Source organism: Molossus molossus, unplaced genomic scaffold (genome assembly GCF_014108415.1).
Source record: "Molossus molossus isolate mMolMol1 unplaced genomic scaffold, mMolMol1.p scaffold_m16_p_1, whole genome shotgun sequence".
Lineage (NCBI taxonomy): Eukaryota > Metazoa > Chordata > Mammalia > Chiroptera > Molossidae > Molossus > Molossus molossus.
In genome coordinates, this window is record NW_023425344.1 from 49454629 (window position 1) to 49480977 (window position 26349).

Below are 26349 nucleotides of genomic sequence, written 5' to 3' on the forward strand. Positions count from 1 at the left end.
GAATGATACCCCGTAGTACATCTGTTTAAAGAAAAGCATTAAGCATAAGTTTGTTTTTTAGTGTTTCGTTTTAGGGGGGAAGGGTTGTTTGTTTTGCTTGTTTTATTTTCTTCCTAATAAAGTAAAATAAAAATAAAAATAGGGAAACATATAAATGGAAAAGGAAAAAGCAACTTAAACTTTCTCCTCCATTAAAGCAACCTTCGTAAGGTAAAATACAAAATGTTGGTATGTGTTAGAAAGCAGTGACTTATTTATTTATTTTATTATCGATATCAAACAGATCAACTAGGTTTAATCCTGGTTTTGCTAATATCAGCAAGTTAGTTAAATTCTGGATTTACTTCTCTTTTCTGTAAAATGAGGAATAGAAATGTCTTACAGCTTTGTTAGGATCCAAAATAGTACAAATAAATAATACAAGTAAAGAATCAGAGTGTAGTCTGTTTATTTACTTCACAGAAGCTAACAGTTTGTTTTGCTCTTTTTGTCCTGTTTTGGGTCTTGTTTTTAAATATAATTCTTCACAATAATTTGGTAGTTACAAAATAGTCATGGGGATGTAAAGTATAGCACAGGGAATATAGTCAATAATATTGTAATAACTGTGTATGGTGCCAGGTGGGTACTAGATTTATCAAGGGGATCATGTTATAAATTATTAATTGTCTAACCACTATGCTGTGCTAATATACAATAATAGTGAATGTAAACTATAATTTAAAATATAAATATAATTCTTTAGATGATCTGACAGTTTATAGTATATTTCTATATTTTCTCCAGTTATCTGTAATTCAACACAAGTATTTTCAGTTACTCATGTATTTTTTAATAAATTTATAAAAATCATTGTTCCTGGACTTCCAAAATTAATAATATACTGATCTCTAAATGCATAAACATTGAGGATATAAATCTATTAGTTTTCAGTGCAAAAATGCTCAGACTAGTTCAACTGGTTCCTCATACTAACCACTCAGCAGAATTAAAATATAAGCACAATCTTCAGTCTGAAGACAACAAACCATAATATTTGAAATAAAATCCACACCTTTTTTCTAACAGCCTCTTTGATAATGCCTTATCCTTTAATGTTTTAATGTGGACATCCAACAAAAATGGTATTTCTATGAGATCCCATTAGTATAGTGATGATAAAATAACTATCAATCTTTGCAAGTCTATGTTATTCTTAAAAAAAAACCCCACACCATTAAACAAACAAAATACAGGAACTAAAACATTTTGGTATTTCAAATATAAATAAAACAATGGTTATAGTAATGAAGTACTCATGAAAAGAATATTAGAAAAAGCATGAAATTCAGCATCAGAAATCCAAGGGTTCAAATCTTGTTTAGTCACATATTGACCCTGTTATTTTGATATCTTTGATTCTAAGAATCCCTTGTGTGTTAAATTAAGATGATAATATCCCTCACTTCTAAAGGTTGTTACAATGGTTTTTAAAATTCATTTCTGAAGAACTATAGGAATAGGAATTGTCAGAAAACATACCATTGAGAAAAATGACAGATTAGTATACTACTTTTTATATCACACTAATATCTAGAATAATTCCTTACATGAATTTTGTTGCTCTTTGAATAAATGAATGAATGATAAACGAAAGAAATGCAGTCTAGACACTAGATCTAGAAAAGTCATTTGCATACAAAAGATAAAGAATTCTAGAATATAAGTATTATTATTAAATACTCAACAAGCAATAATTTCATAAGCACCCACCATGTTTTAGGTACTAGTAGTTACTGGATACACAGTGAATATAATACAAATATGTGGTCTTTGTTGTCATAGTGCTTACAGTATATAAGGAGAGGCAGATAAAACCAGTAAACACAGAGATTCTTACAAGTGATGATAAGCTAGGAAGAAGATGACTAAAGATGTCTATGATTGAAAATAAGAAGGTACAGATTGAGTTGGGAGAGGCGACTACTTGGAAAGAGTGAGGAAGAAAGTCCTCTCTGTGGAGGTAACATTTTTGCCCAGATATGAAGGATAAGAAGAGATCTGCCATACGTAGAATTATGTCAAGTCTGGAAAAGTGTGTGAAGTGTCTGCTCTGAAAAATAAGTTGGCCTGTTGGATGAACTGGTCATTGGAAAAAAATATTATGGAGAAGCAGCTATAAACCAGTGAACATATCATAGCTTAAAATGTCATTCATAAGAGAAGCATTTCAGGTTCTTTAGCAGAAAAAGAATCCGTTCTATATTCCTACAGAGGTAGCCCCTGCTTATATTTTTCCTGGGTCTAAGCTGCTATTTCATTCTTACAACAGCTAAATATAGGAAATGAACTACATTATCACAGACCAAAAAAGATGTATATTTAAAAAGTTCAGTCTTACACATTTTTTTCTTTTATCCTCACCCGAGGACATTTTTCCATTTTTTGTTCAGGTAGAGTGGGAGGGAGAGAGAGGAACAGAGAGAGAGAGAGAAACATCGATGTGAAAGGAACACACCGAGTGGCTGTCATCCGCATGACCTACCAGGGCCGGGGACAAACTGCAACCGAGGTACGTGCCCTTAGCAGGAACCGAACCCGGGTCTCTCAGGACCGCAGGCCGACACTCTAACCGCTGAGCCAAACCGGCCAGGGCTTACACATTTTTTTCTACACAGCCCCCGATATTCTGTTCAAGAGAGAAAACATAACCTGTAATATTGCCCCTCCAAACTGCCACCTGTGTGCATTATTAATTAAACCTGAGAGTTGTTTCATGTTGTAGAGGCAGCCTCTTTGATGATAAGCATTGTAATCATACCTAAATAAATAGGTGAGAAAGCCTGGCCCCTCCCAATAACTATATTATGCTGTAATGAACTATGATTAGTACATTAGAATATCAGAGAGGGCTGATCATTGCACATATGACAATTGCATATTAGAGAAAAGCTACAGCTAGTTCAGTCTTGAACTTTTAATACATTTATTTGAACAATTGTAATAGAATTGTTTCTCTACTTTGTTTTACAGAATTCTTCTTAGAATTGAGGTGTTTATGACCAATTAATTGGGGTTCTAACTAGTGTAGTTTAGGTAGAATTGTGCAGAAATAGGCTGCCTTCATCATATATTTATGCATTAAATGGTACAATTGTCTTTTATATTAGGCACATTGGAGAGACTGTTATATAATTAAGACAGATCCCAGTTCCTCAAACATCAGCCTACATATGTTTTAGATTATTGATCTTAATGTGAGAATCCATGAAACAAAGGTATTCAAAAATCCAATGTAATGTGAAAATACATGGAAAAATCATAGTATTTTTGACCAGATTAAAGATTAATAAATTACAAATAAATCATAATAATGAAGATAGCCTATTGATACCTAAATGAGTCTTATTCCAGAATTGTCAAAGTTAATCTATTTGTATCCTTTTAAAGAGTTAAATTAAAATATATTTATTAGTATATAACTAATATATATAATATCATATAGACATGTCCCAGTCCCTCAGGCCTCACCTAGGTATATCTTTTATGTTGTTAATCTTCATGTGAGAATCCACAGAACAAAGCAGTTCATACATATATTATATATACATACGTGTGTGTGTGTGTGTGTGTGTATAATAGAGCCATATAATAATAAATATCATTAAAACTAAAGTATTTTCTTTGTTGTTTCAGAGGCAACACTTGATCTAAGCCCTGAAACTTGAGTGTCATCTACTTACTCTGAATGCCAAACAGATTAGAAGTTTTCCCAGTGATTTATCTCTATTGCAATCTTACTATATGACTATTGAGTTCATGGTAAAAGGTCCCACAACTACATATTAACAATATGACAATTGTTTTATTCATGGAAATATGTTAGTTCTAGACAATGCTCAGCTCATACTGAACCTGGAACATACCCAGAGCCACATGATGTGTGTGTGATCTGGTCAGCAGGATTGTTACATGTCCTTTTCTTAAACTTAATTCAATTCTAGCTAAAAACTTTTATTATATGCTAAATATATTCTAAACACTAAGGATACAAAAATTAAACACACACACACACACACACACAGTATAGACTTTGTATTCACAGGGCGTATGGTAGAGTAAAAAAACATTAAATAATAGAAATAATAGAAATTTACCAAGTACTGTCATAAGAAAACATGGAGGATTGAGTAATAAAATTGTGTGGGAAAGGGAAGAAATGGGTACAGGAAAGACTTCTCAGACAATGTGACAGCTGAGCCAGCCCTTGAAGGATGAAGGGCGTTCCCGAGCACGGGATACTGGTTAAGTATATCCTGCACCTTTGACTCACAACAACTTCTCATTGTCATAACAGGAATATGACCATACATTTATTTGAAAGTCAATGAAACTTACTGATTAATAGCATTTTTAGTACCACTCAATAGAAAAAAATATAAAATTGACAAAAGAAAATAATTCACATATTTTAGACAAAGAATGAGAAGTAATAAGAGTTTACGAGAATTTGGGAAACCTTGTTAATGGTTTACACATTCTAATTTAGGTCAGCTGATAGCAGTGCAATCTTTCTGAGAAATGGCTTCCTGTGGGAAAACTGGCAATTCTTAAACACATAAATCAGAAACATTGGCAAATGATGGGTAGTAATAGAGAGGAACTGAGTGTGTTGTTGCAACATTTAAAATGATACAGCTATCTAAGTAGTAATGACACTGGTATTTTCATGATGAGGCAAAATTTGCTTAGAACTTGATAAGAATTTCAAAGACTAGGAACACAAATCAAAGGACTCTGGCAAGCAATGTCCTTGGTTTTGTCCAAGAGGGATATACGGGCATATTCTTAAAATGACCATATGTGACTACAGAAGAATAAAGACTTGAAAAGCAGTGGGAAACTGGGGGAATTTCAAATATGAACTAGTCATCACAATTAGCTTCCCTATCAGTTAGACAGGGCTGGTTTGGCAGGCAAAGGAGAAGAACAAAGTTGCACAGTGTGGGCAGAAATTGCATAGCATCCTGCACCTTTAATGGAATGTGTAATAGTTCATGATCCCCAAAAATCCCCTTTAAAAATATTTTTAGACCTATGAGTTCTATATCTAGCACAAGATCTATCTCCCTTTATAGCTGACCTTTAGTCATGATTGCCATCTTGTAAGCACCCAGAGCAACCTCTTCCAAGGCTGTATCGGCAAGGTAAGCTCCACCTCTGAAAGCAGCTACACAAGCAACGATATTTAGTAAGTTCATTTAATTCTTACAAATAAGAGTAACATTTCTCCAGTTGCCCCATGGTATTAAAAAATGTACCAAACTCTTACAATTGCATAAAAAACAAACAAAAACAGAAAAAAACCAACACAGAAAACTACGAATAAATTTGACGAAGGATGTAAAAGACTTATACTCATAAAATTATAAGACACTGAAAAAGTAAAATTGGAAGCATAGATTGTGTTCATGGATAGGAAGAATTAACATCATTGAAATGTCCATACTACCCAAAGCAATCTATAGATTCAACGCAATTCCTATTAAAATGCCAATGACGTATTTCACAAGACTAGAACAAATAATTCCAAAATTTATATGGAACCACAAAAGACCCAAAATAGGCACAATAATCTTGAGAAAGAAAAACAAGTTGGAGGAATCATGTTATCTGACAATGGAAACAGCATGGTACTAGTATAAAAACAGACATATAAATCAATGGAACAAAAAAGAGAGCCCAGAAATAAACTCACACCTTTATGGTCAATTAATATTTGACAAAGGAGGCAAAAACATACAATGGGGTAAATATCGTCTATTCAATAAATGGTGTTGGGAAAATTGGACAGCAACATGCAAAAGAATACAACTAGACCACCAACTTACACCATTCACAAGAATAAACTCAAAATGGTTAAGAGACTTAAATGTAAGTCACAAAACTATAAAAATCCTAAAAGAAAACACAGGCAGCAAAATCTTAGACATCTTTCGGAGCAATATTTTTTTGATGTATTGCCCTGCACAAGAGAAACAACAAAGAAACAAATAGGACTATATCAAATTAAAAAGGTTTTAAACAGCTAAGGAACCATCAACAAAATTAAAAGACAACCCACTGAAAGGGTGAACATATTCACTAATCACACATCTGATAAGGGGTTAATATACAAAATTTATAAAGAACTAATAACACTCAATATCAAAGAAATAAACAATCTTATTTTTTTAAATGAGCAAAAGACCTCAACAGACACCTCTCTCAAGAACACATACAAAGAGCCAACAGAATAGGTAGAGAAGATAGTCTGTGACAAAGGAAAATGCTTTCTCTGATATTGTTTGCAGATACAAATGTACTTATAAGCATGTGGGTAGGAATTTGAAGACTCCTTTCTTGATTATACCCAGAAACCCATATGGAATCTCAGAATTCGGAGTTAAACATAACTTATAATTAATCTACTTCAATCACCAATGGTAAAATTTCATTCATTATATCACTACTATATTGTTGGCCAACCTGTTCTTAAAACCTTTCATTCCTAACTTCCTGAGGAAATTCCTCTCACCTTTCAATAACCTGACTCTAGTTTTTAGGATTGCATTCTTAAAGTTTACATCCATAACCTTAGTTATATTTCTTTAGGATCATACAAAATGAATCTAACCCTTCTGTCATATGTAATTCATTCACAAGTTTCATTGAGCATCTACTGTGTGCCCAGCACCATTATAGGCACCGTGTATTCGCTGATGAACAAACCTAGGTACCTGTTGTCACATAAATTAAAATCAAGTGACTGTTTCCAGTTCTTTTCCCTTCACTGGTTAGCCAAATCCCATTACTGCCTTGGGAAAACAGTCACAGACATATTAAGAAAGCATTTCCTATACATCTTTCAAGAATTGAATGTATTAGTGGGAATTATATAACAAGTGATAGCACATCGAGAGAAATTTATGTCTGTTTTTTTCACTGAGAATTTAAGTGTATGGCTTTTTAAAAATCAGTCAACTAAGTGATGCCTCTCAAAATTAGAAACAGAAAGGCAAGAGTTTATGTTTAATAAAGTTATATATTATTTTTGACTCAGTAACAAAGAAAAGGAGGATCAGTTTGCCAGGGGTTCAAAGTACAAAAGAGGTTATTTTGTGAAGACTCTATAAACCTCCTTTAATAATTGTGACCTGTACTATTCAAATCTTATCACTCACTCCTGACTTCCTCAATGAGAATATTTCTTGTTCTTAATGTCATTAAAATGTTACAAGGAAACCCTGTACAATTCATTTGAAGTGGGTGAAGTGAATTCATTAGATAAATAATGCCATTTAAGATGAGAATTTAAATATCTGATTATCCTTAGTACTAAAGAAATGTAAGTATCCAAGCTTAAGGTAAATGAGGTTTATTCATCCATATGCAGCATAAATATTTATGTGCTACTCAGGTGTTCTCCAGGAAGTAGCCTGAGGGGAAATTCTTTTTATCTCTTACACATGTCTTAACATATTTGTATTCAACCTGAAGCACAGGTACACATTAGATATTCTATTTGGGCACAGTTCTCTCTGCCTCTTGCCAAACAGCCTTCATTTCTGGGAATGCCTGATTAGTAATACGTTCTTAATGACATGGGTTAACTGAGGTTAACAAACTTCCTTAAAACAAGCACACACATAGCGATATACACATGCTAATGGAGACAAGTAGCAACAGAATCAAACACAACATTCATTTTAGATGTCATTTTGAGTGCCCAAAGGAACCTCAGCAATACCCATGGACACTGAGCCTTCCTCCCCAGTATTTAGCTGTGGATATAGGTCACAGTGGAATTAAATCACCAGCAATGGACTGTCCTTCCTTATGGTCTGCTTTGTGGTCATAAGAGGCATAAAGTTTGTTTTGAATGATTTGGGTTGAGATATAGTATAATATAGTGATTACAAATACCCTCTGGAACCTAGTTATTCCCCTTTAAAGTCCCACTTTAGTGCTTTCTAGCCCTGTGACTTTAGGTAAGATACTCAACTTGTCTGCCCTTCAGGGTTTTTCAGCCAGCAATATGGGTATAGTAGTATCTACTTCATAAGTTTCTTGTGAAAATAAAATGAGACAATATACTCAAAGTGCTATAATGGATTTTGCTGTTATTAAAATACCACTAACTTTCTGATCTTTATAGAAACTCAGTGTTTCCTCTGGAATAATTGAATCCAATTTTTATATATAAAAATCAAACTTTATTTCCATATATTAGCATTGAACAAATGGATATTGAAATTATAAGAATAGTACCATATATGATAGCATTAAAACCATGTAATTCTTAAATATCATTCTAACAAAATTTGTAAAAGATTTATATAAGAAAAACTTTTATTTGTATAAACTTCATGAAAAATAAGTTATATATATACATATGTATGTATTTATAGAAAAAAGAGCTAGTTTTCTTTTTTTTTTTTAATCCTCACCCAAGGACATTTTTCCATTTTTTGTTCAGATCGAGTGGGAGGGAGAGAGAGAAGAGAGAGAAACATCGACATGAAAGGAACACATCAATTGGTTACCACCCGCACAACCCATTCAGGGCTGGGGACAAACTGCAACCGAGGTACGTGCCCTTAGCGGGAACCAAACCCAGGTCTCTCTGGACCGCAGGCTGATGCTCTAACCGCTGTGCCGAACCGGCCAGGGCTACTTTTCTTTTGTAATAAGTATCTCTGTGGGGTCCACGCATATATGGCAAATATCTTTGGAAATTTTTTTGTATACATTTTCATGTTAAGATTCTCTTCTAGTAGTACCTTCCTTCTTAGTAAAACTTTCTCAAGCTAAATGGTTCAACAGGCTTAGACCATTCCATTTCCACAGACTCAATTATAACACGAGAGAGAAAAATTATAAAAATATACTTCACTTAAATCTTGTACTATGGCATGAGGACTTTTCAATGCTTATTGCTTTGAAACGTCTATTTTAGAGAGTAGAGAAATCGTCACTTTTCCAAATGGGGAATAGAAGTTTGTAATTAAGAATCCTTATTTTTCTCGAGTATCAAGCAGGAAGAAGTTACTCCCTCAAGGGAAAAGAAATACTCTATGTGGTGTTCAGATCATGTTCATGGACTGAACAAAATCAGATGTCTTTTCATATTCATCCCCTAACATGGTAGTGGGTAAAGGTAACTTCTTGAAATTGTGCATAGGTTTTGCAATAATAAAAACAGAAAGATATCACCAAAAATAAATCTGAGCACCTGTAAGGGAATTCACTTTAGAGATTTAATATGGCTCCAGCAGCAAAGATGTCTGGGAAAATGTTGGACTCTGTTTAATTCTCTGTGACTGTTTAACTCTCTGTAGCATGAAGTTTTGGCTGACTACCCAGAAACCAATTGCTACCCAAAGATAAACATCAGGCCTCAAGGAAGGAGGCTAATGAATGTAAAGAGTGTGATAACTGCCTGATGTTATCTGTTAACTTAGAAATGTATTGTCCTTTCTGGTGGTTTATGTGACTACTCACTGTATGCTTTTACTATTAACCACCTGTAAAAAAGAGACTCTGCCTTGATAGCGGTGTGGCTCTCTTCATGGCCAGCCACCTCTGAAAGCAAGCAGCTGCTTTACCCATGTAACAGTTTCTCCTGTTAAAGCTCTTATGAATTTGAATAAGGCTACATGTCAGTTCTTCAGAATTGATCTTGAATTTAGACTTTAGGGGCATTTCCTCAATGGCACCTAATGAAAGTAATAACCAATTATTATTTATCTTGAATAGGAAGTTGGATGTCTTAATTGAAAAATATTTCTGGCTAGTTTTGCCTCTTGGAGTTTCAATCATCAATTCACTGAATTATTATTATTTTTTAAAAAGCTATCATTGATAAGTGGGCAAAATTTTATTAAATCACATCTCGACATCTGTTTAGCGCCCAGGGGATTAGTGTCGGTTAATGCTGATAGTTCCATCTCACTAGCCAGTGGTTGTTCAAAATGGACATGATTCAATTCTAGCCACTGATGGTATGTGAGGGGAAGTTATTTGGGGGACTGTTAGGAAAGATTTCCTTTCTTCTAAATAAGTTAAACTAAGATATAGCTCCTTTTCTTTTTCTCTGGATATTGCGGGACTGACTGCTGCAGCCACCTTGCAACTCTGAGAGGCGCCAACCTAGAAAAAAACTGACTTACTAACGACAGCAAAGTAGAGAGATAGAATTTGGGTCTTATATTACACATATGAGCTGCAGCACTGAGACTAGCCCTGCCTTTGGGTTTATTGTTACAGTAAATAATATATATTTTTTCTTGTTTAAGCCGGTTGGAGACTGAGTTCTTTTTTTAAATATGTTTTTATTGATTTTTAGAGAGAGATGAGCCACACCAGCCGGGCTGGAGGCTGAGTTTTTAATTCATTGCAATTAAAAACATTAAACTAATACACATATTTAAATGTTAATTACACAGCCTCAAGCATCTTCCAAGAATATGAAAAAATTTCTTTTAAAATTTCAAGGAAGTTTTAATTCAAACTCTATTGTAATTCAATTTTTCATAGTTCAGATAATGGCTTTTGTATTACGAGCATACAGAAACATTTTAAAAGAAAATACTATAACCCTCTGAAGAGAGAAACTTTTGTCTATATTTTATGCAGTTTGGAAGAATTCACTACATATGCATGATATGCTAATTACAAAAGATTTCCAGCAATTTTTTGAAATCAGGTCTTCGGTTTTGTGATTGGTAAAAAAATTCTGACATTTACATATTCATTCAAAAAGTAGTTATTGAAAACTTTTACTGTTTGGGAGTGGAATGTTTAACCAAACTACTCATAGATTATACATCCTAGGGAGAGATGCAGACATTAAAAAATGTTATAGGAACTAGTATATAGGTACCATGAAATGCTAAAAGAAATGCAAGGTGCATATAATAGGAAAAACTTACCTAGAGTAAGGGATCAGGGAAGGTTTCCCTGGGAACATTTAAACCAAAACCTGAAGGATTATCTAATTAGGTAAAGCTTAGAGAGAGCAGCACAGGCAGAGGAAGGAAAATATGCTGCCTGTGTGTTAGGTAAGTAGAAGGTTGTCAAATTCATATACAGAAATAAGACTATAGTGTGGATGGAACATAGTGAGTGTGAAAGAGAACAGCCTAAAGTCACTGCAAAGAGATATGCAAAATAATTTCGCAAATATTTTTTGTATGAATGTGCAAAATTACCTTTATAAATTTGCCAATATTACAGTATATAAAGAATAATAATGTAAATATACAGAGTTGCATCACATTACTCGGAATATTTTTAAAATTTATTAATTGAGAAACAGAAAAACTCAGTATTAACAGAAATACCATATAGACAAAAAATATACAAATTATACAAATACTACTTATGGTGATTATAAATAAACATCCTTCATATTATTAACATTTTTCTGTCCTGTCTACCTGTGTTTTATAGTCTATTACCCTATTCAGCCCTTGATTGCAGGCTGATTTATTTTTTGCTTATATGTGTAGTTTACTTCTTCAAGATTGTAAACTCCTAAAGGGCAGAAGTTTGTCTTCTGCTTTTAAAAAATATTTGCAAAATGTCCTTGCACAGCAGTTAGAAAATCTTGTTGACTTGGAAAATTTTGACTATAAAAATAGATCACAATGTACCCCAGATTCACAACTTGCCAGCATTTCCCAAATACAAGGAGGCCATAAACCAATGTGTAACAAACTCTAATTAAGAATCAAAACAAGAATCTTTGGGCTGAGGTTATTATTTTGTAGACAAATAATAACACATGCCATCTAACAGTAAAGAGAAAAATGAGAATTTTCCATTAGATTTTTGGTCTTCAGATCAGGTAATGGGCAAGGCATTTCTTTTCTTCCTCAAATAATAAGCCAGGAATTCTCTTTTCTTTTTTTTTTTTATTATTTTTTTTTTTAATCCTCATCCGAGGACATTTTTCCATTTTTTGTACAGACAGTGTGGGAGGGAGAGAGAGGAAGAGAGAGAGAGGGAAACATCGATGTGAAAGGGACACATCGAGTGGCTGCCACCCGCACGACCAACCAGGGCCGGGGACAAACCGCAACCGAGGTACATGCCCTTAGCGGGAACCGAACCCGGGTCTCTCCGGACCGCAGGCGGACGCTCTAACCGCTGAGCCAAACCGGCCAGGGCAGGAATTCTCTTTTCAAATATTGACATAAGATAAATTAAAAAGAAAAGTGATAAATTATTCCCTTTCTGTTTAACACGCCTGGCTAATTGGATCCATAATGGATCCAACCCTCCTGTGTCAATCCTTTCTTTCTTTTTTAGTTTTATGAGACAGCTCAATGGCCTCTGAATAAGTTGTCTTTTTGACTTAAGTCCGTTTCTTACAATTAAAATAATTTTAAACATCCTTATCCAACACAGCATAAATGCTTCTTGAGAAATCCATGCTACTCATGAATGAGTTTGAGAGAATATTTTGGGGCAAAAGCAGGCTTAAAATAGTCTTAGTACCTTAATAAACTATTATGCACATATTCTCCTGACAAATATTTTGTATATTTGTTGAACATTTTTGGTATACCATCCCTTAAAAAATCTTCAATATTTTGTTTACCATTTAAAGACCAAATAGTTATACAAAGTGCTATTAATTATAATAAATTTGAACTTGCAATAAATACCAGCTCTATTTTATATATACAGGGTGGGACAACAGTAGCTTTACAGTTGTATGTGAAACAAAGTTTATTCTTATACTATTATTTATTAATTATTATATTGTTTTCCATATGAACAACTGTAAATTTACTTTTGCCCCACTCTATATATGACAGATGCCAAATAGAATGTGCTATTACTATGCAGTTTCTGGCAAACTAAATAATTAAATACTTAAATATGTATTTTAAAATAAAGTTGCTTTCAATACGCAGCCAATGTTTTTCTCCTAGCTTCCTGTATGATTGATGGGTATTAAAAGTTTATAATTCATATTTTGCAATCCAGTTAAAAGGGAGGAGCTATGATTAAGATATAAATGCCCTAGATGAAAGAGATCAACAATGTTCTCATTTACAACTGATATAATCTGCATATTAAATAAGCAAAATTAACATGTCCCAGAATCTTTGTCACATTTCTGAAGGGCCATGTGTGAAAGAAGTAATGAGTGGGTTAGAGAGTGCTGAGTACAGACATTTCAGAGCTTCTCATTCTTGGAATTTTCCCGTCAAAGGCTGTTTCCTTATCACTGACTAGTGAATAAAAACATCATACAACCCAAAGGCTATTTCATTAGATCTATAATATTTTCAAATAGCCATTTTTTTTTAACTTTTTGAATGTCTAAGTATACTTTAAGTGGTTTACTGATTGCTATAATAAGGTCATCTACTTCCCAGAAGTCTAAAAAGAAATGCCATGTAGCTATGGAATCACATGGAATAATTAAATTTTAGCTTCTGAAGTTTTCAAGAAAATTTACAAATTGTGTGTATAGTTTAAGGAACATAAGTATTAAAATTTGTATTTGTAAGAATAAGGTTTTATTATTGAATTTCATACTCTGTTAGATTCTACTTTTATTTCCGTAAATATATGAACAAAAATTTACTTCTATATTCCCACGAAAATCCATTAATCAACTTATAATATTATATCTGGCTACTGACAAAACTCTAAAAAGGAATTACAGAAATAAAGCTTAAAGTTATATTCATAATAATAGTGTCATATTTTATTAAGTATAATGTGGGATTTGGAATCTAGTTTTCATGTATATCTCCTTTGCAGTTAAGTATTTCAGTGTTATCAATGCAACATTAGCATATAAATAAAAGAACATTCATTTCTAACAGGTAGATTACATTCTAAATAATGTTGATTTCATGTATTCTAATATATAGATAACATAATTGAAGTGGATAATCCAGTTCCAGGCACTGAGAACAACTACTACATAACCTGTTGAATGAACGTACGTCTTATTTAAAATTTATTAAATCACTTCCAGAAAGACAATCGTGAAGATTTTTTCTTTGATGCTTAAATCTGAACTCAGCTTTACTATGTTCCTTGATAATAAACTACAACTCTACTGAAGTGACCCAAATTTCCAATAAAGGATCCTGAGAAAGTCAAGACAAATAGATCCCTACAATACAACTAGATAAACCCAACACTACTAAAAATTGATTCAAAGTTCATAAATTTGTAAATAAAGAAGTTCTTGGCTAATAAAACATATCTTCAAGTTGCCCCAATTTAGTTGTAGTGTTGAATGTTCTTTAAAAGCTGTTGTCAGCAAGAGAATGATGGCAGCTGACCAACCAAATGAACTGAAAGAAGTAGAAATGAATGGTTTTCCCAATTTTAAAGTAGTAAATACTGATTGAATTCTTGCTGCTCTTGTTGAGCCAAGGGGTAAAGAATACAGGCATAGCCCTAAGCAAAATGTAGTTGCCTCCCAAAAGATGACTCATGCAAGGCATAGATCTAAGTCTGTGTTTACCTCTGAGGAGGACATATTAATTGAGTTAACTTTGCTAAAAATATGAAAATGTGAAGGTACTTGTCTCAACCATTTTGTCTGATAGTAATCCAAGACCCAATCATAATATCCCATGAGTTAATGTATTCTTAAAAGTGATATGATATATAAACAATACAAAAAAAAAATGAATTGATCTTTTCTCTACTTTATCAATAGCAAAGTAGTGGCCAGTACCACCTAAAGCAACCAAAATTTGAGATTGGAAATTATGGTATAACCAGACAATAGTAACTATGAAGGAGAAAGATGATTATGAAAGCATGAATGATAAGTGGGTTGGGAAGGTAAGTAGTAGGGTCATAATGAGGCAGGAAATGCCTCACAGACTTAGTAGAGAGGAGAGCTAAGATGATACCATTGATGTAGTTTCGAGGCAGTGTCCATGCTAATTGTCAAATTTCATCTTTAACAGTTCTCTACAAGTTGTTCAGGTCTGAACATATGACCAAAATCATCAGTTCAGTGTAAATGACAGGAGTAACATAAACTGACCTGATTTTTAATCTACTTTTAGAATCTTTTATCAAGATGTTACTGAAGATTCTTACTTTGTATCACTTCCCCTAAGATTTGACACTACCACCATATTGCACCAAAGGCCTCATTCATTTTAGGGCCTTGTGCCTATTTAGGCTTATTTGTCTGATTATACAAGAATCTCCCAATGAGTCTAAGGAGAAAGATAAAACAGGCAAGGCAGTTGTTTGACACCTTGTAGATCAATTAACTGACTTTTCCCCCCATTTTTTCTTACAGTAGTGTCTAGACACACCCTATACTGTTGTGCACTGAATTTATTTTTCTAGTTTTAGTAGAAGTTAACTCCTTCCAACTTGCTCTATTATATTTCACCTGTTGGGATGTATGCTCAAGATTGGTTGACATTCTAGTATTTAAGCCAGTATATTTTACTATTTTTTATTTATTATTATTATTATTATTTTTATCCTCACTCGAGGACATTTTTCCATTTTTTGTTCAGATAGAGTGGGAGAGAGAGAGAGGAAGAGAGAGAGAAACATCGACATGAAAGGGACACATCGAGTGGCTGCCTCCTGCATGACCCAACCAGGGCTGGGGACAGACTGCAACCAAGGTACATGCCCTTAACAGGAACTGAACCTGGGTCTCTCTGGACCACAGGCCAATGCTCTAATTGCTGAGCCAAACCGACCAGGGCTAAGCCAGTATATTTTAGATAGTACAAGAAATGTTTCAAATGTTACCCTGATAGCTTTTAAAATTATATACTATTAAAGTTGCATTAGATATTTTATATATTATATTCTAGGATAAATAAAACAAGATCTGGAGGAGACTTGATGACTTTGAACCATATGAAATTTCTGGTATTCAGTTATTTTTTAACCTAACAAGGGTCAATTTCATATGATGCCCTCTAGTATACATGCTACTGTATATTTTGTATAGCTATTATTAAATTAATTTATTTTTATTTTATATAAAGTACCTAAGATGTGGGTTGCTCTCTCACCCAATGATGTTACATAAATTATTCCATGACTCAAAGCAGCCTGTTTTCACATTTTGAGCAGTAATGAACAATTAATTATAAAAACCTTAAAAACTTTGCAAAATTATTTAAAAACAAGTCAATATATTTTAAATATTGGCAACTATAGAAAATCAAGTAAACATTAAAGTTTACTCATATGTATATTGAGAGAAATATAATGTACAGAACCCAATGCAAACATTTCTGATTTGTCTTTGGATTGGTTTTTGAATCTGCAGTTTGAATATGAATGTTCCTGAAATGCTAAGGGTTCAAATGCTTCACAGTAAAAATGAAGTCATATAATGATTATATGATTCAAGTGTATGAAAACTTTCTTGCTATTTGTCCCTAGATATCCATCCACCAACACACCCAAACCACACAGTACTCTAAGGCACAATATTATTTTTAAAGACTACTGCAAATAACTGTTTAAAGCAATGCAGACTTGTCTTCTTGGTCCAATACTGATTTTCATGCTGTCTTCCTACATTTGTTTAATAGTGTTAGGAGGTCCTTTTTAGATCTTCACAAGACTTTGGTAAGCACATTAGAAAACTGTTTTAGTACTTAATGTTTTAAAAAATACATTTCATAAATTTATCTTGCAGATAAAATTAGACTGTAGAGTGTTATCATAAACTAAAAATCTATTGTAAAGAAAAGTCATCAGTTATCACTACCAGCATTATCATCATATCCTGGAATTATAAAATAAATGAAGTGAATTAGGAAAAGGTTTTAGGGAAAAAATACAAAACCTTTACCTCATAATTATCACATTTATAATTCACATTCATTTGTTTAGTTGTTTATTATGCCTCCTCCTTTAGATTGTAAACATCACAAAAGTAGAGAATATGTTTGTTTTATTTATATGCATGTCTGCATTGTATTTGTTTATGTGCATGGGATACGTGTGTATACACACATATAATATATATGTACATGTGTCACATACATGCATAATGTATGTAGGTATTATGTATTATGTGCATATAGTGTGCTACTAGTAATAAGCATTGTTGAATTAATGAACAAATGAAACTTTAAAATCTACTCTATAACCACTGATCTGATGCTTTCATCTTTTCTATAATATATTCCCATCGGCACCGCAATGTATGTTTACTTGGAATTAATTCTCTCCACTTTTTATTTACCTTCTGAATTACTATATCTCAAATATGTCATAGGCCTTCTTGAATAGGTATATAAAAAAAGGAAACTTGAAATTTTAATTTATTCCTAACCTTCCCTCTTTCTCAGCATCTGTTCTTTGGCTCTAGGCATATTTCATTGTAAGTCAACACACAAATGTTGAGACTCTAAGATGGACCAGACAATGTATTTGGCACTGGAAACACAGAAAGCTCTGTTATGCTGAAGAGATATAATTGAAAACAAATAATTAAACATACAGAGAAGTGCCAACACAAATATATACAATGTGTTATGCAAGTTTGAATATGAAGACTTTGCTTCAGGAATAATTGAGATGCAAGATGTGAGGGTAGGAGAAAAATGTCACAGTGACTTTGATTAGAATCTTGAAGGAAGACTATACTGTCTCGTCGAGTGTGAGCAGGAATTTTCATTTTAGGCAGAAGGAACATATACATAGGTAGTCTCTCTGCCACTACCTTTATTTAGTTCTGCAACTGCATCCAGAAGACAATTGAACCATCAAACTGCTTTGGTCCACCCTAATGGCTCTAAATTGCAAATTTCATCATTTCTTCCTGTTGTTTAAATTTCACTCAACTCTCCTGATGTAGTTCAGAGATTTCAATCTGGTACAAAAGGCCTTTCATAGTCTGAATGACCACTTCAATTTCACCTGATAATTGCCAACAGCTATTTGTGACTATATCTTAAGACTCTTGACCTTTGCAAGTGCTATGTTCTCACACCCCAGAATACCTCCTTCTTTCTCCTTCTACTAATTCCTACTGGCTTTTGTAAGACTAAACACAATCATTATATATACAGAACAGCTTTTGAGATTGAGTGGGCATTCTTATAGCACCTTGTTTATACTTCTTTTTTCACATTTATCGGTGTGCCATCAGGATGTGGCTTATTGATTTGCTTCTTGCCTCTGAGGTGTCTAGTTGCAGGTAACCATATCCCTAATATCTGCCTCACTGTAAAGGGGAACAGAAATAGGGACTAGTAAAAACAAAAATTTAACTCTGGGATAATTTAAGTGATTCTCTAGTACCTTAAGAAAGTGAATGTTCTCCATATTAACTAGCTATTAACACTTTAGAAATCATAAAACTTAAGTATTCCAAAGAATTTTAATGCTATCTAATGCAATGTTTTAAAAATATTTTTGACCTGCTCTGGCCAATTTCACTCAGTGGTGAGAGCATCAGCCCATAGACCCAAGGGTCAGGGGTTTGATTTCTGTCAAGGGCATGTACCTGGGTTTCAGTTGCAGGTTTGATCCCAGGCCCCCACTGGAGTCATGCAGGAGGCAACCAATCCATGTATCTCTCTCACATCAATCTTTCTCTCTCTCTCTCCCTCCCTTCTTCCACTCTATCTAAAAATCATGGAAAAGTGTCATTAAAAATTTTTTTTTGTTTTATCCTTACCCTATAAAGAGTTTGCATTTATCTTCAGAGAGAGCAGGAGGGAGAGGGGGGGAAGAGAGAGAAAGAAACATCGATACGAGAGAGACACATTGAGTGGTTGCCACCCACACAACCCCAACCAGGGCTGAAGACAAACTGCAACCAAGGTACATGCCCTTAGCGGGAACAGAACCTGGGACTCTGGTCCGCAGGCCGACACTCTAACTGCTGAGCCAAACTGGCCAGGGCTTTGGGTGAGGCTATAAATAAATAAATAAATATATTTTTTTAACCATAACCAAAAATAAGAAATGTTCTCCATCACAGCATGGGGCACACATATGCCATATATCTGAAACAACAGTTTCACAATATAATACTTATACTTACTACTTTATTACTTATGGTATAGTAAAAATATAATAATTAATATTGGATAGTATTCATTATTATCTAATACAAAAAAAGAGAAAAAACAAATTAAATAATACCAAAATAAACCAAATAATAAACCAATAAAGAAAATAGCTTTGTTCTTATCCACAAAAATGATTTCAAGTCCCATTAGGTGACAGTCTCCTCCCTATTTATTTTACTGCAAACTCTCTCTACATTTGATAAATAAAAAGAAGTGAAGTCTTGGGAGGAGACTTGTCCAGGCAAATGAGTGCAAAGCTGGATCTAACACATGGAAATCTCATTCTACTACACCATAGTGAGAAAGACCCTACTTCTGCTAAGATGCTTGGCGTATCTAACTCTTCTGCTCTTTGAGTCTATATCCCTTTGGCAAAATAACTCTACTAATGAATTCAGTTAGCAATCATCTTATCTTATCTCTATGGCACAATCCAAATTTTGACAATATCTGTGTTAAAAATAATACTGGTTTGGAATGCAATTAAAAAGGATACTTAAGCCCTGGCCAGTTTGGCTCAGCAGTTGGAGTGTCGGTGTGCAGACCTAAGAGTCTAGGTTCGATTCTGGTCAAGGGCGTGTACCTGGTTGCAGTTTGGTCCCAGGCCCTGGTTGAGGTCGTGTGGGAGGCAACCTATCAATGTGTCTTTCCCACATTGATCTCTCTCTCTCTCTCTCTCTCTCTCTCTCTCTCTCTCTCCCTCTCTCTCTCTCTCTCCCCATTCTATCTGAAGATATAAGGGAAAATATCCTCACATGAGGGTTAAAAAAATACTTAAAATCCTCAGAACTATAAATTCTGGATTAAGTTGCATGTCTGCAATGATACTTTCAGAGTGGAAAAATGAGTGAGTAGAGATGATGGCCTAAACTGGGGAGAGAAGAACCAGGTTGATAAAAAAAAGCCATACCACGGAATTCTGAAAAAAATGAGAGCAATGGGACGTCAAGCTCTCTACTCACTAATTTTTTAAAACTAAAATTGTTAGTTTTTCATATTTGTATGAATGTTTGTTAAATAAAACTAAATTTTTTCCACTGCACATTTTGTCTTACTCTGTCCTTATCTTGGTAAATAAGAAATACACTTTCTTGTATTTAATAAGAACAGATAATATGCAACATTGTGCTGTCATGAAAGGGTCTGTGGGGATGAGATGAAGTCTTCCTCAGGCTCATGCTGTTATTTGAGAGGCCTGAAGCAGGATATTTAATTAAAGACAAAATCAAATACCTGAACAATTATAATTATCACAAAATCATGAATAAATGTGACACATTAGTCAGTGCGGAACATGTGGAAAATTGGTCTGTAGAGAGGTCAAGAACCTCTTTGAGAAGCAAAATTAGACTAAGGAACAGTTTAAAGGAAATTCCTCTGATCAAATATCAGTTATTCATTTTTGAGTCTGTAAAACAATAGCCTGAAATTGTCTAAATATTAATATAAATTCTTTAACTGATCAGTTATTTTGGAGTTCAATTATGACAAATACCACATAGAGTTTAGACTTTAACTCAATAATGTTTAGATACTAATATTTCAATTTTCCTCATTGCACTCTTATGATGTATGCAATATTTCTATTGCTACCACACTTTATATTATTTAAAATTAAAAAAATAAAGATTCTAATAGACTCTCCCCTTACATTTATATTTAATTCTCATAGGGTATACTTCAATAAGCAACATAAGACAAAAATTTATTCCTAGCTATTGATCATACTAAAGAAATTACATGAACTATATATTAAAACCTTTACTCTTTGAAGCATACGTTTTTCTAAATGTTTAAATATAATATAGTTAATTAATTACTGCATATAATTTCTATTTCTATTATTTAAAGGACTACGTTGGTTCCTTTTGTTTAAAAACAAACCTCTTACATTTAAAAACAACAAAATAAAACTTTAGCACAAAATACAATAACACATGAAACTCTTATTTTTAAAGTACTCTCCCCCAGCCAATACCTGTCCTGCCTGACCCAGGAGTGGTAAACCTCTGCCCCTGTTGATATCCCTGACTGAGAAAAGCCTCATGAGTACTTACGCATACATCATGGACCCAGGACTGGGGCAGCTTCTATCCAGTCACCATCTGATCTGTATCAGCCAGGCTAGGGCTGGGAGGCTAGAAAATAATGACAGTCATTGGTAAGGACAAGGAAACGAGTCTGACAGGTTCAGTGACGGAGGTCTACAGCTAGGATATAGTCTGATAAGAACATGATCAATGTTGTGACAGCCGGTTCCACAGAGAAGCTCCAAGAAGTGGAGGGCACACAAGGTGCAACTGGTGATGATTCATATGGCCACACTTTTCCGGTTGGGGAAGTATGATCAGCACTGAGGTGTGGCCCCAATCGTTTTAAAAAAACAACAACAAAACATTAGAGTACATTGATGGCACTTCTTCATTAGAATTCTGTGTCTCCTCCTTTTCAGGGAACCATAAATTATGATGGCACAGGAAAGACCTGGCCCTCAGGCTAGGGTGCTTGTTCTGACCACCTTGTTGGTGTGACTATGGGAGAGATGCTTAGCTCGTTGGGACTTATTTTCCTCATAAGTACAATGGCAGGGCTGTATAGCTTTTTCTAATACTATCCATTTTATCTCTAAAGGGAACAGATTTTATTGCAAGGATTATTTACCCTCCAAAAGGTAAAAAAAAAGTTTAAAAAAACAAAACACACCTCCTTTTTTCCTTCCCACCATAAGAAATATCATAGTTTTAGTGTGTGTGAATTCCTCCCAGTATTTATAGATAGTCACTTTAGATCATTGTATTCATCCACAGAGACTTTAGTCTAAATACATGAGCTTCCAATGAAGATCAGTAAAGTTGCAGGATGGATAATTTTAAGAGCTACTTTTAAAGTCTCAGAACTAGGAGATGTTAAAGCAAAAGAAGAAAAAAAGCTATAAACATCCAGTTTGTTGTTCATACAAAATATCTTTATTCAAAATACTACAAATACAATATTAAACTAATATTAAAATTTCATTATACTATTCTGCTAAGGCATTAATATGGTATAAATTTCTTAAAGCATTTTGCAAATGAAAAACTGAGGCAGAGTGTCAGTGAATAATCATCAACAACATGACAAAAAGATGTGACAATATGTTTTGGGGAGGAAAATAAATTTCTAAATAAATGGTTCACAAAACTTAACAGGTCACTTAAATAAATTGAAAATGATAACTTACTTTAGCAAAAGTAACTTTTTTCTCTGGGTTTGATTTTTCTCAAAAGTCAAAAAGAAATATAACAAAAAAGTTGCTGAAAAGTTATTTATTTTAGTTTATGATTATGACCCATTATTATTTTTATTTTCTATATGGTGTGCTAACTTAAAATTAGCATTGTGCAAATATACTTTAAAATGGTTTTAATGATTACATTAAACTATTTCTCATAAATAAATATTCTCATATTATTTGTTAAAATTCATAAAAATATTCTCAGTTTTTTATATTAGTGAATAATAATACAATAGATAGTATACTCTGTGGCTAAAGTAAAGAAAATTATGTTAGATAATAAGCATGTCCAAAGTAAGTACAAGAACCAGCTTTGTGGGTTCTGGATGAGATGTAATATGTGTATATTTCTTTTCCTAGTTAAGAAGATCAGCATTTTCATACTAAATCATAAGACTGGGGTGGGGGGCGAGATCCAGATATTTAACTAGTGAAGGATTGCAGTACAGCTATTTTATTTTTAAAAAACACAACAACAAAACACCCTCAAAGAGATTCAAGTGCCTCTCCAAAGGGATCTTTCCAGCTATTCCATTTTTTCAAATTATCTGCTATTTGGTTTCAAAGGTTCTATTTCTTTGTTTGTTTTTTGTTTTCTCCCCTCCTTTTACTTTCAGTGAAAATGTGAAGTAATTTATTTTTACTCTGTGGTGAAGTGGGATGGTGGAATATACCTGCTCCTGGATAAGATGCCTGGGTTCAGTTCCTGGTGCTATCATTAACTGTGTGAACTTGGGAATGTTCTTAACTTTCTATATTTCAGTTTTTCTCTCTGTAAAATGAGGATAATACTTGTACCTAGTTTAAATGAAATAATAAATTTAAAGGACTTCAAGTAGTTCCTGGTCCATAATAAGCCCTCAAAAATATTAGATATTTTATTCTTTCCCTACTATCATTCTATACCCCCTCCAAGATTAGCTCTATATTGCTAATTGCTTCCAATAGACTTCAAAAGTGATATTTTTCAAATTCTTCTCTCTATATGGTCCTTTTTTTCAACAACATATTGTTTCTATTCCTTTGCTTTACTTGTAATAAATAAAGACATTGATGTATTATGTTCTAATTAATGTAGCATATGAAGATTTTTAAATTAATGTTCTTTATAAGGATGAAAAAATATCAGCTAATTCCAAGAGCTAGCAGGCATTAGTAATTTGTACTACAGTAATGAAATTACTACATGTGAATTTTACTTCATTGGTTCTCAGCTCCTCAGCCACATGTGGGCAGGCACCATACTGGTTTCTACTGCTGAGTTGTTGATTGATTTATTATCAAAGACAATGAGTGTCTGATGCAAAAAGGTCAATGAGGAAAAGTCAGCAATATAATGACATTACACTGGGACATTAAGGGGAAAGTTAAGATACTCCCAAATTGATTGCATTTCTTCAGCATCCAAAATAAAAGAATACAGAAAGATAATTAGAGTCCATAAAGGGATTGTGTACATTTCCCTGTAATTGCAGACTTGATAATAATTAATCAAACTTATGAACTTAATTAAATAGTCATCAACAAAGAAATAATTTAACCTCATACTTACTAATAGCTTAAGTTTTGAGGGTTGACCTTACGATTTGTTTTGCACTTATTAAGGCAATTAGTGTACTATTTTTCAACTGAAGAAAGAATATGAGGGGATTTGATAAAGGATTACAGGTAAACACTGCCAAAGCGTGATAACACAGGAGAGGCAACTCTCAAGGGAGACAATGAGTCCCATGGAGCAGAATGCATGCATCGCTGGCCTACGGAAAAGAAGACCAAATTAGGTGGCCTTTCCTTAAAATTATTATAAGAATTAATAGAAATTAATTGTCCAGATAACAAAAGTACAAAAGCTGGGAACGCTCACTATAAGATTAACTCATTTTCATGGATCATTTCCATGTGCTTATTAAATTACGGAGCTCAGAAGATCAACAAATAATATATGTGCTTTTTTTTTCCCCAAAAAAAAGTAGATCTTGGAGTTGTTTGAGCCAGTGTTCCGGACAACTTTTTATTTTTTAGCTCCTAATTGTTTCTTTAGGAAATCTTTTATTTTTAAGAATATATGTCTCACATACAAGAGAATTATTTTGTTTCAATATAAATAGCTTAATTACTTCATTACAACTATCTTCCAAGTTGTAGGCATATTCTATCCTTCAAATATAAAATATTAAAATGATGTTCTTGCTGATCAATATCTGTAATGGTAGCTAAAATAATTATTCTGTTTTAAGCAGTACATTGAGACTTCAGGAACTAACTAACATAGCATTCTTAGGATGGTCTTCTCATGATTTTGGAGGTTTCTCTTTTCAACTGTGTAATGCTAGGATCAAGTAAACAACAAAGATGAAAAAGATTTCAAATTTTTATATTCTAGAAATTTTCAAAACCACAAAATCTTTCAAATTTTCACTTTCTATTCTTTATAATTAAGTATTCTTTGTACTTAATGATACTGCTATTTAGGTTATTTTACAAGTCACTATAAAATATATTTCTACATTCTTCTATGTAAAGTTCACTTTTTTATACTTTGTGATCCATCTATAATATAGATAAATGTTTGGAACACAGCAGATACGCAAGTGCTTATACTGGAATAAACTAATATCGGTAGCACTGAGAATCAGCTTCTAATAGTCAAACAGCCATTTATTTTTATTCTTTGAGTGACATTATTGGAAAATATGTCAATTACAAATTGTTTACTTCTTGAAAATTTTTGAAATTATTTTGTTGTACTCTCATTACAAATTATCTTCTTTCATGATACTTTCAACCCTGGTTCTCTACAAAGAATAGTTTTTACAGATAATGACTTAATAATATCTATGTAACTTTTTTCCACATGGTTGACAAGATCTACAAATGTATGTTCCTGGGGTTGTTTGGTAGTAACTGATTGACGATTTCCAACTTGATGAGTATCTTGAATGCTACATGGTAGGGTGGGCTATCAGGGAAAAATTATAATAGCACAAAATTCTTTTATATATATATTTTTTTATCCTCACCTGAGGATATTTTTTTTTTCTTGCATTTATCTTCAGATAGAGCAGGAGGGAGGAGGGGCACAGAGAGAGAAACATCAATGTGACAGAGACACATCAACTAGTGGCCACCCACACGACCCCAGCCGGGGCAGGGACAAACTGCAACCGAGGTATGTGCCCTTAGTGGGAACTTAACCTGGCACTCTCTGGTCCACAGGCTGACACTCTAACCACTGAGCCAAACTGGCCAGGGCAATAGCACAAACTTCTTAATGTCAAGGATCCTTCCACCAAAAGAATCTCTCTTTAAAAATTCTGTGAATGTTGTGATATTATCAAATTCAAGTGACAGAATCACAGGTGGTCAATAATACCATGTCAAGGAGTGATACAAGGAAGGGTTTTCCTAGGACTTCACAGAGAGTGTGTGTGCTTTGCCATCATCACAGGGCATCATCAAACATCAGATAACTAATGCCCTAGGTCATTGGCCAATAAATTAAGAATGGACAAACTCATGAACATCAACAGAAAAAAGCCCATATTGAAAAGCTTTCTGAATGGCATATTTGACATCGTCATGCAAAACTATGAAGGTCATAGCTCATGACTGGAGGTGAGATTGTGTTTCTTCTATACTGATTCACCTACATTAAACTGATACCTGGGAACTCCACATCCAGGCTTCTGCTTCATTTCCCAAGTAAATGCAGCCAGTTGTTCAGGTATATTCTTCCCCAAGAACTGATAGATTTCCTGAACCAGAGGAGTCATGATTATTTCTCATTTTCCTTATTGGCATTCTTTCTGTCTTATGGGCACACTATTTTTCCAAGTAATTTTCTACTTTGCACCATTAATTGTCAGAACAGCTGGCTCCTTGGTGGGCCACCAGTAGAAGCTCCATCCTGAGCATTGCCAAAATGCTTTTCCCAAATTAATCTGTTTCTTTCCAGGAGCAAGTTTGACCTAATTAGTAGTAAAACTAGTTTGA

At 33.6% G+C, this 26349-nt stretch overlaps 1 protein-coding gene across 1 annotated transcript in view; it reads right to left on the reverse strand.

Annotated features, from left to right (window-relative positions):
- Positions 1-21174, reverse strand: part of LOC118643943 (transmembrane protease serine 11F) — a 63263-nt gene extending 42089 nt beyond the window's left edge. The window contains exon 1 of the mRNA XM_036282268.1: positions 21140-21174. Coding sequence (XP_036138161.1) covers positions 21140-21150 — 11 coding nt within the window. The 5' untranslated portion in view covers positions 21151-21174. The remainder of the gene's footprint in view (positions 1-21139) is intronic.
- Positions 21175-26349: the final 5175 nt, after the last annotated feature.